The sequence below is a fragment of the Thalia democratica genome, chromosome 5 (genome assembly GCF_965202585.1).
Source record: "Thalia democratica chromosome 5, ktThaDemo2.hap1.1, whole genome shotgun sequence".
NCBI classification, from domain to species: Eukaryota; Metazoa; Chordata; class Thaliacea; order Salpida; family Salpidae; genus Thalia; species Thalia democratica.
The window spans coordinates 27,414,596-27,426,490 of NC_139169.1; the positions used below are offsets into that span (position 1 = coordinate 27,414,596).

The 11,895-nt window shown below is 27.5% G+C and overlaps 1 protein-coding gene across 1 annotated transcript; it reads left to right on the plus strand.

Annotated features, from left to right (window-relative positions):
* The first annotated feature begins 10,359 nt into the window (after positions 1–10,359).
* On the plus strand, positions 10,360–11,492 carry LOC145836374 (trypsin I-P1-like). Its single transcript, XM_082944183.1, has 5 exons — positions 10,360–10,415; positions 10,756–10,798; positions 10,875–11,003; positions 11,113–11,241; positions 11,349–11,492. The coding sequence occupies exons 1-5, from the start codon at positions 10,360–10,362 to the stop codon at positions 11,490–11,492; spliced, it is 501 nt and encodes a 166-aa protein (XP_082800309.1).
* Positions 11,493–11,895: the final 403 nt, after the last annotated feature.

Below are 11,895 nucleotides of genomic sequence, written 5' to 3' on the forward strand. Positions count from 1 at the left end.
TTTTTAATTTATTCAAAGGTGACAATTTAAAAAAGGTTGGGAAACTCTGCATTAGATTGTACACTACAAGTATCATTTCACAGTAGATCAAAATGCTACAACTATTACATCACAGTAGATCGCAACACAACAACTATCACATCACAGAAGATCGCAACACTACAACTACCACATCACAGTAGATCGCAACACTACAACTACCACATCACAATAGATCGCAACACTACAACTATTTCATCGCAGTAAATTGCAACAATTTAACAATTAAATCACAGTAGATTGCAAAACTACTAGATTCTACAGTAGTATTGTGTAGCACTACAACTATAACATCAAGGTAGAATTTAATATTATAAATTTGACATCACAGTTAAACATTGAATTTTTGTTGTCTTCTCGAAAAGTAATAGTAATTCGGTTTTCAGTGTCAATATCACGTCAGATTCTCTCTTAATTGGTTTATTCTAAAATAAATCTTCCTAAATATTAGCTTTATGTTTATTTGCTTAAATATCAACAAGCTTCTGATAAAATTTTCTTTACCTATTTTATTCCAAATTCTTCTGACTAACACCAAAGTTAGTAAATTATTTCAAAAACATAAACAATTAACATTTTTTCTGATCTCTTTTTTACCGTTAAACTACAGAGAGTTTTGAAATTAAAACTAATTTTTAGTAAACAGCAGACTAGGTTATTTAGATTATAGGTTTAATCTTACGTTTAAAAAGTTTTTCGCTGACAAAGTTGTTTTTGTGTTAGTCTTTAAACTTGAGTAAATTGATTAACTGTCAAGTTTATATTTTAAGACACAACTACTTTTTAGAATTTTTTTTTTGGTCTATTTTTCACACGAAATAAGAAACTTATTAAGTTCAATAATGAAGTTTGTTTAAGAGTTGAATAAATTGAAAAATGATATCCTGAAGTTTCACGGGAGTTAAATGCGTGTATTTACTACTATTTTTCAAGTAATGGCACAGGGTTGATAAAACCATATTGTTGATTTATACACAGTGAGTCAATTTCTGATGATAATGTAATAATGAGTGATTTATGATCACAAAAGTTTTCATGTGTAGACCACATTATACTAGAAAAAATATCAAGTAAAACTGTCTTGCAAGAAAGATCTGAATAACATAAAAACTGCTGAAAAATAAGAAATATATTTGTGATTAATGTGTAAAATATAATTTTACAAAAATTTAAGTTTCGTACTTTTTTTTTGATATTAAATATTTATCACATCTAACAACACTTTTGTAAGCATAAGCCTGCTGCTAATTTAATCTTGATAAGTGCCTAAAATGTATCAATAGATCATAACAATGAAAAAGTAAACGATTTAACCTGTTTATGTGGAAAAAAATAAATTATTTTAAAAACTTGCCTGTTACCAAAGTTCTAAGTTCTTAACTTAAAAAGAATATTTTTTTACAGTAAAATTTATAATATATACAAGTTTCTAAACTATATTACAATCTACATCAAAAATCATCTTAAAACACTTATGTATGTATACTAAGATAAATCTTAAACATTATTAAAACTAACCAAAAAAAAAACAGTACAGTAGACTACCGCTTAAGTACGCACTTTTTTTGGTACGCATCTCGCCTTAAGTACGCACTAATTCAGAAAGACAAAAAAAAATTCTAAATTTTTTTATGTTTCTGTACAATTGATTTATCAAAATAAAGAATGTTATATTAGAACTTCCAAGAAATTCCAGATTTTTGCCTAAATGTTCAATCATCAAATTTTTACAGATTATCTTATGTTTCCAGGTAGAATGGCCAACCAGCTGAGTTAGCCTGAGACTTTCACAACTTTTAAACTAGGGTGAGTAATCCTGAGTAGTCTAAGTGGCCTGAGATTATGACAGCCCTGTTATTAAATGTTAATAAACTAAATACTTATGTAGTGGTTGCAGAAAAGTGAAAAAAATAATGATATTTAAGCTGTAACGCTATAAAACAAATAAATCTAGATGACAAAGTTAAAAAACCTACAAATACAACATAGTTAAGTCATAATTTAATTTAAATGTACACACCTTGATGTTTTGAAAATGTTTGGTAAACAAAATGTAGTTTGGTACTTTCTAACAAAACAAAATATGGAAAATATGGCTTAATATTCTTTTTTATATCATTGACTGACATTGACTTTCTATATTAAATGTATGTATAATTATGTAGAAACTTTTTATAGAAAAAATAAATCGTTTTAAATTTTTTAAAAAATTTTGCAGGTCAGAATTATGTATTTAACTTTATTTAAAATAAAAAGACTTGTTTATTTGGCTTAATTATTTGGATGCTAGTTGTAAGAGAGAAAACAAAGAACAAAATTTCATATTATACCATGTCGTCAAAAAGTACGCACTACCTGTGCTAAGTACGCACTTTTTGGTCAGGTTCAATTTGCGTACTTAAGCGGTAGTGTACTGTATTATTATGTTAACGTCAATAATTTACATATAGTGATATGGTACAACATTTAAAGCTTAATTTAAGCCTATAATTTAGTAGAGTACAAATAAATTGAGATTATAGTAAAGTTTGAAATCTCTTAAAGTCGTTAAATAAACTCCGGGGCAAATTAGCTATTAATCATTTAAACACCACAACTTCCTCATTTCATTATATCACAACAATACAAATGTCACATAACAGTAAATCGCAAAACTGTAACTACAACAACACAGTAAATCGCAATACTACAACTACAACATCTCAGTAGATCGTAAACACTACAACTATAACATAACAGTATATTGAACAATACAACTATCACGTCATAGTAGATTGCAGCAGAACATACAGTAATATAACCATGTTGTCCTATGTAGTTTTAAAGAAAAAACTAAATCTTAAATAACAAGTTCTAGACTTCAGATCACTACTTTTGTCATTTATTTTAAAAAAATATGAGCTTAATTTTGACGACATTCCTAAAAAATATTTAGTATAACAAATTTTTGAAAATATCAATGTTATGCAGTAAAAACATTTGAACTACAAATATTGTTAATGGAGATTAATCTATTTACATAAAATTATACTTCTTTCCAAAACATTGAGATGCTTTTTTTTTTCTTTTTATATAACTACTGGCTAGAAACTTACTTATTTTAGACTGTCGCTAGTTTACGATAGTACATAAAAGAGTTATTTAAATGAACAAACTAACGAAGTTACACATGTAATACTGAGCAGATTTTGTGAATTCAATCGATGGAAAATCTTCTGAATCTATAAACAGAAGTCTCCGGCCCGCGACGTGTTTTTAGCTTTTTACTAACCAAATAAAATTATGGTTTTTATTAACATGTTTTAAACTTTGTATACAATAAATATTAGTTCTTGATAAAGGTTAATTTGTTGTGATCTTACATTAAAGAGAGTTTTTTTTTTCAAATGTGGTACACTCATGCAGAAATACGCAGCCCTTTAAGACTTTAACGGTTATTTACAGTTGACTTTATTTTCTATTCACCTTGTTAAACTTAGTGTACAAACGTATTTTGTGTCTATCAATTTATATGAAAAAAAAATACTATAAAACTTTACCAAGTAAAAGCAAATCTGTATATTTAAATTTTTAATTCAGCATTATTATTGTAGTAAATAATTTAACTTTTTTTCTAAGGATAAATCCCTTTTGAATACTAACAACAAAACTAATGCTTTAAAACAAGATGTTTGTTACGTAGTTTGATTTAAGTAACCTTTTAAATTGATAATAACTTATAAATATAAATAAAACAAAAAGTCAATACAACTTTGTTAAAGTTAGTTACATCGTTGCAATCTTCTTCTGTGATTTAATAGCTATAATTGTTGCAATCTACTAAGGGGAAATAGTTGTATTGGTGCGATCTACTTTGAAGTGATAGTTGTATTGTTGCAATTAACTGTGATTTGATAGTTGTTGTGTTATAATTAGTGATGTACCGGACCCGGATCCGGAATTTTTTATCAAATTAGAATCCGGTCGGAACCGGATCCGGACTTTTTTTTTCAAATTAGAGTCCGGCCAGAACCGGATCCGGACTTTTTTTCAAATTAGAATCCGGCCGGATTCGGATAGCAGACAAAAATGGCAATATCCGGCCGGACCCGGACCCGGATAGTGAGTCCGGTACATCACTAGAATAAACTAGTCTGAGTCAGAATGAGGTTTTTAAAAACTGAAAAAAAAGAACTTTAATTTAATAATAAGTAGTACAGCTAGCTACAAGGTTTATAAATTTAGGTGTTATTTACATTTAAAAATCTGAAATCAAGTTCTTAAACAAAATACACTAGAAAATTACAAAATATTGAAAATTGGATAAGCTCAAACTCATTTAAAATCTAAAAGAAAATTACCCTGAGTTTTTATAAAAAACTAAACTAGCCTGAGGCAGTCCGTGATTTTCTAAAATTCCCAAAAATTTTCAAACTAGCAGGGTTGCCACTGTTTAAGTCAATAAAACTAGCTAGAGTGAGTATAAACAAGCCTGAGTCAGAATGAGGTTTTTAAAAACTGAAAAAATTACTTTAATCTAATAATCAGTAGAACAGCTAGTAAAGGTTGACAATTTGGTATTAAGCTGTGGACTGATTGTAGTACACTTAACTTATTAGTACTACCCATCATAATTAAATCCTACCTTTTTTTGATTAATATCTAAAAAATACTAAATTCTAACTGAGACTACTTTCTATAATCAGACTCGACAGTTTTGAGTGATGAATCTTTTATATAAAACACAACAAGAAATACTAGAAATATTACTTTGGTAACACTTTAAAAACTGGAAGCTATTTAAATCTATATCAAAAGACTTAAAACAAAAAACTAAAAATTAAATAAAACTTTTAGTAAACAAGAAACTGTAAAATTTTTAATAAACTATCAAACTAAAAACCTGGCTTAATTATTTATACAACTAAACACCTGTTGAAATATTCACTATTAAAACAAAACACTACTTACAATAAGCATTCACAGAAACGTTCAAGATTTTTTGTTTCTTCAAGCTACACACCAAACTAACTAACTGCTTACATATAAACTGCCTGTCATGTTCTGATGTTTTGTTGCATCAGTATTTAGTTTGAAACATTTCGTCATATGATTCTCATTGGCTCGTACATTCAACCGTATTAACTCATTAACTCTAATATTCTCTGAGCTCAACTTTAAACAATAAATAATGCAAGTATTCATTCCAAAGTTTTCAATTTTACAACATATGTAAAAAGTTGCATTTCATGAAATGTTTATTTCATAGTTTAAATGTAAACAAATGTAAATTAGTCACGTGTACAAAATGAGCCAATCACGGTAGGTGTTTAATAATAACTGACGAAAATGACCCTTATTAATTTACACAGGGTTTGTTTTTGAAAAAATACTTTTCAGTATGCTCTTTTTTACTAACTAGATCCGGGTCCGGCCGGATCTAAGTTAAGATCCGGCCGGACCCGGATCCGGACTTTTTTTTCAAATTAGAATCCGGCCGGAACCGGACCCGGACTTTTTTTTCAAGTTATAATCCGGCCGGAACCGGATCCGGACTTTTTTTTCAAATTAGAATCCGGCCGGATCCGGATATCAGACAAAAATGGCAATATCCGGCCGGACCCGGACCCGGATAGTGAGTCCGGTACATCACTAGTTATAATATACTGTAATGTGATAGCTGTAGCTCCTAACTACTGTACTATGATAGTTGTAACTCCTAATTATTGTGATGCGATAGTTGTAAACTTCTCAATACTGTGGTGTGATAGCTGTAGCTCCTAACTACTGTGATGTGTTAGTTGTAGAATCTAAGTAATGTGATGTGTTAGTTGTAGAATCTTAGTACTGTGATGTGATAGTTGTAAATTTATCACTACTGTAATGTGATAGTTTTAGCTTCTTACTACTCTGATGTGATAGTTGTAGCTTCTAACTACTGTGATGTGGTAATTGTATTTTTTTAATCTACTGTGATGTGACACTTTATTGTTGTAATCTACTGCGATGTGATAATTGTAGTGTTTGTAATCTACTATTAATTGATAGTTGTATTGTTGAACTCTACTATGAAGTGATATTTTATTGTTGTAATCTACTTTGATGTGATAGTTGTAGTTTTGTAATTTTCTGTGATGTGGTAACTCTTCAACGTTTGAAGCTTAGTTTAATCCTATAAGTTAAAAGAGTACAAATATATTTAGATTATGCTAAAGTTTGAAATCTTTTTAAGTTGTTTAATTATCTCCGGAACAAAACTAGCTGTTAATCCTTTAAACACTACCGCTAGAACATCACAGTAGATTGCAACTATACAACAACAACATCATAGTAAATCAAAACACTACAGAAAACTCATTACAATATATCACAAAAATACAATTGTCACATCGCAGTAGATCACACAAATACAACTTTCACATCACAGTAGACTGCAACAATACAACTACGCCATTATAGTTGATAGTAACATTACAACTGTCACATCACAGTAGATCGCAACACTGCAACTAAAACATCACAGTTGATCGCAAACACTACAACTATCACATCACAGTAGATTGAAAACTACAATTATCACGTCATAGTAAATCGAAACAGAACAAACAGTAATAAAACCATGTTGTCTTTTGAAGTTTTAAAGAATAAAACAAATCACCAATAACAGGTCCTAGACTTAAGATTACTACTCATGTCATTTGTTTAAAAAAATTAGGCTGTTTTTATTGATGACATTCCTAAAAAATATTCAAATAAAAAAATATTTTTTAAATAACTATGTTATCCAGTGAAAATATTTGAAACAAATATTATTAATGGAGATTAATCTATAGACATAGAATTATATTTTTTTCCGAAAAATTGAGATGCTTTTTTTTTCTTATATAACTACTGGCTAGAAACTTACTTATTTGAGACTGTCGCTAGTTTAAGATTGTATATTGTAGTGTTTTTTAAATGAACAAACTACCGAACTAACACATGTAATACTAAGCAGATTTTGTGAATTCAATCGATTGAAAATCTTCTAGATCTACAAACAGAAGTCTCCGGCCTGCGACGTATTTTTTAACTTAAAAATAACTTGTACTATCCAAATAAAGTAATGCTTTTTATAAATACGTTTTAAGCTTTGTATCCAATAAATATTAGTTCTTGATAAAGGTTTATTTGTTATTATTTACATTAAAGTGAGTTTTTTCACAATAAAACGTAATTTTTGTACTGCCAAAAATGCCATTATTATCAAACTTAGTTTCTACATTTTAATTTATTTTTCTTTCCCTTATAAATTGAGAATCAATAAAACTTTCTTATTTATGCTCAATTAGTTTCTAGCATTTACCCAACTTGAATATTTATTGCTTTATTATACTTTAAAAGTTTACACTTAATTTTTTTAATTTGGTTTTATAATGAACACACATATTTTATAAAATTACTAAACCCTAGTTCATAAGGTTAGAAAAAACTAATAAAAGAAACTGTGACGTCAGAAAAATTTTTACTTTGTTAAAAGTTCAACACATTGTTTTTTGATTATAAATAGTTTCAAAGGTGTTGCTCGTTAAAAATGTTTCAAATAATTTTAATAAGTTTAGTCCGTGTTAGACAGTTATTAAAATTTCATCTTACAGAACTGTTTTAAACTGTAGAATCAAACAAAACTATGTTTGATATGTTGAAAGAAAAGTAATTAAGAAAATGATAAAAAAACAGCTTGCTGATGGTTTTAAATATTCGCTATTTAGTAAACCTTTAGTAGATAGTAGTTTAAGGTTATGTTTTTATTAATCGCATAAATTTCAATAATAGTAATTACAGTAAACAATAAAAAGATTTAGGTATATAGTCTACACTTGTAGCTTTAACACTGTATTTTTTTTCAAGTTGTCAAAGCGATTGTCGATATTTAAGTACATTTCGAAACTTTAAACTATAAAGTTTTAGAAAAACTCCTAGTTAAGATTATATTCCATAAATATAGCTATTGATAATAATTCAATTTATAATTGAAAAATATTTGTTGTAGTTTCAACTTTGTTATGTTATTATTTAAAAAAATCTAACCTTTAATGTGTTTTTTTAATAACAAATTCTAATACTACTAAAATTATTTTCAGCTAAAAACAACATAAAATATATTATAAGCTTTTGTTTAAGCTGTAAAATATTTTTAACTCTTAAAACTTTGTCAGAGAAACTACCAACTTAAACATAGTATTTGAAATTACAAAGAATTTAAAACAAGTTAAACTAATTAAAAGTTGAAATATTTTTACGACTATTTATTGTTTACTTAACAATGCTTATGAAAAGTAAATACAGTAAACTTAGTAAAATATTTTAAAAACTACAGTGTTTATATTTTTTGACTGTATTGCTTAGTTTAAATGTTAGTTAATTAAAAACAAGAAAACTTTCATTTTGTACTACCAGTTAAAAATTACTTATGTTTAGAATGTACAGCTTGTTTAAAGTTATTATCGTAAAGTGTTAGTAACAGCATTTCAGTATCTTTGAAATTTAGTTGTCAACAATTTTGTAATTAAACAAACATTAGTGACACTTTAACGCAAAATTACAAAAATTGCTCGCACAATTGCTACCTATTTATCATATTACGAAAATATTTGTGTTTTTAGTAACTTGTGTAACATACAGTAATTTCTCAAGACTGTTGCTAGTGAATTGTTTGCGCTAGAAAAACATGTATTGTTGACTTGCTAGATAATATTACAATTGTCTCTTGAATAAAGGAAAAAATATATAGTTTGAACTTGAATTTTACATACGAAGTACATTTACAAATTAAACTTATTAATTGTATTACAAAATTTGAAACAAGTGTTTAAAGTTCATAAACAGTCAAAAACCTTAATACATCTTAAGTATCTTTTACATTTGATATAAATGTCTAAAATTTTGTTGAGAGTTTCTTAAAAAATAAAAACCGTTTCTACAAAAGTGCAATGCGCATATTTGAGATTTATAGTTATTTTATACAACTGTTATAGAATACACGATGCTTTTAAATTTAAATTTTAAGATTTTTATTTTAAGGTTTTTGGTGGTTTAAAGCGGTAGAAGACAATTTGTATGTGTTTTAAACTCGACTTTACAAGTATTAATTTAATGTTTTTTAATCATATTTATCACGTGGATGATTTCTTTTAGAATGTTTTTTAATTTTGTTTAAATGGTTTAAGTCATAAAGTAGACTAAACAATCATTCAAGATTCATTTATAAACCTTATTTAATTTACCTTTTTGAATAGTTGTCATATGTTTTGAAAACTACTTTTTAAAAATAGTAGTTTGATAGCTTCTTGATAATCTAATTTGTATTAAAAAGGTTCTTATAAAAGTTAAGAAGAAAAAAAACGTTTTAATTGTAATTATAAATGTTTTTGTTTTTTGTTTGCTTCTAATATCAGCAGGTAAAAATTTGTATAAACTTGACATTCCTAAAAACTAGTGGTAAATCTTACAAACTTAAGAACAAACAGAGATTACTTCTAAATAAATTTTGAAAACAAAACTAGACTAATAAAAGTATTTTCCTATCATCATGTTTTGAATCCTAGAAAAATATTTACTCACAGTTTTTCTTCAAACATCACTACAAAGAACTTTATCAAAAAAATTGTTTGCGGAAATAGTTTGTTTTGGTTTGCAAAAATTACTATGTTTATTTTTACAACTGAATAAAAATTGTGAGGTTTTTGTATTGAAAGGTTTAAAAAAAGGTAAAGAATTCACTTACATTAAAAAACTCACTTAATTTGTTTTCAGAAATTTTACAACAAGCTTGTGTACCAATGTAATTATACTACAATTAATACAACTGCAACAAAAAAAGTAAAAGTTAAAACGAACATTTTTATTTTCGTTGTTACTTACGTGTACGACAAGTACAAAAACAACAACGCTAAAAACTTTTATTTCTAATTCAGTCACACTTGTTTTAGTTATAAACGGTTATTTGAATGTTTCACGTCTTTTCTGAATTCTATCAGAAGAAAAACATTTTGAATTAACGTTCTACTTACACTAAAGTTAAGCTATCAATTTAAAGTGCTTAGTTTCTATAAAATATATACAGACTTCAAGACATTTATATTGAAAAACGTTACACGTTGTACAACGAATGGTTTGTAACAATAAAAACTTGTACGAGCTGTTGTCTTAAAAAACCACGTTTTCCACTTCAAAATGGCTAGGAAACGTCAATAAACAAATAATAGCAGGTTGCTGTTTTCTCAACAAAACATAAAAAGGAAGAGCAGTTAAAAACAAATTTGTCATTTGATCAATTCATTACTTGAATCAGAAGCCAAAATGAAACTATTCATCGTTGCTTTGCTCGTTGCTGTTGCTTCTGGTATGTTAGCATTGTAATTTTATTTAACCAAAGTCTTTTATTATCATGTTTTAAGCTAGCAGTAAAACATTTAAATAACTTACAATGTTAAAAGTCTGTTTTAGTTTATGTACACTAAACTACTAATAAAAATTATAGCAAACTAAGTAAAACTTTAACTGATTTTTGTTTGAAAAATAGAAAATTGTTCTAAAAAACTTACTGCTATGGTTTACTAACGTAGCATTTAAGTTATCAATAAATTTGTACTAAGTACTTGTCAAAATTAAAACTTGTTTGTCAACTGGTAAATAATTATGGTTCATAAAAAAAACATCGATTTAACCATTAAATAACCCACACGAATCATACAGCTCAAGCAGTCAGGACAACGACATCATGCTTATCGAACTCGACGTTTGTTTTTACTTTTATTACTAAATTTTAATAAATTTTAGTAGGACACATAGCTATTTATTAATTTCAATTTCAGAGAACCGTCACCTTGAACCAATACGTTGAAACTGTCAGACTTCCATCATCATCACCAGCCGTCGGTACCGTCTGCACCGTCTACGGATGGGGAACTACTTCACCCAGTGGTAAAAATTATAAAGTTATGATTGAGTAAAAAATAGTTCCTCTTAAACATAATCTAAATTAAAAAAAAGTTCATAAATTTACTGTTTAAATTATTAAGTTAACTTATAGGATCAGTTAGTTCAAAAGACTTGCGTGGGGTCAACCTTCCAGTCATTTCAAACGACGATTGTCAAACTTACTTGTACTACAGAGGTAACATCCATGATGGTATGATCTGCATGGGATTTCTCGATGTTGGTGGTTCCGGTTCATGCCATGTAAGTTTTCTTCTGTAATAATTATCTTAATATTTTGTCTCAAACCTATTCTCTTTATATGTTATTTTCATGTAATACGATTATAAATAAAATAAACTAATATCTAGGGAGATTCTGGTGGTCCAGCTATTTGCAACGGAGAACTTGCCGGTATTGATTCATGGGGAATCGGATGCGATGATCGATATTACCCAGGAGTCTACACTCGTGTCGCTAACTACATCAGCTGGCTCAACAAAAATGCTGTTTAAAACCATGTTTTTCTCTTGTTTGCATTTAAAACAAAAAATAAAGTATGAATAAGAACAAACCATTTGTTTTCGTGAACATTTAAAATAGTCTACAGTACTATTAATTTTTTTGTAGTTATTTTGTATGGAAAAATTTATAACAAGTTAAATAAAGACTTACATTACAATTTAGTTTGATCAATTTAGTTTATTATCTTGTTAGGCTAATTAGATTTATTAAACTTTTGTATTTTAATATGATAGTTAGTGTATGTCTATTTATGAACCAGGTTGTAAATTTAGTATTTCGCTTTAAAAGCTTTTTTATGTGCATTGATTAATATTATTTTAAAAATAGAGGTTTCACTGTTAAGTTATTAAGTTGTCATATAAACTAATTTTATAGCCATAAAAACATCACAAT

What these genes read in the sequence shown, in the direction of transcription:
- LOC145836374 (XM_082944183.1), top strand. Translation starts at nt 10,360, where the DNA reads ATGAAACTATTCATCGTTGCTTTGCTCGTTGCTGTTGCTTCTGGTATG. An exon ending in GCTTCTGGTATGTTAGCATT is followed by an intron (nt 10,416 to 10,755) that starts GTAATTTTATTT and finishes CGAATCATACAG; the next exon opens with CTCAAGCAGTCAGGACAACG. An exon ending in TCATGCTTATCGAACTCGAC is followed by an intron (nt 10,799 to 10,874) that starts GTTTGTTTTTAC and finishes TTTCAATTTCAG; the next exon opens with AGAACCGTCACCTTGAACCA.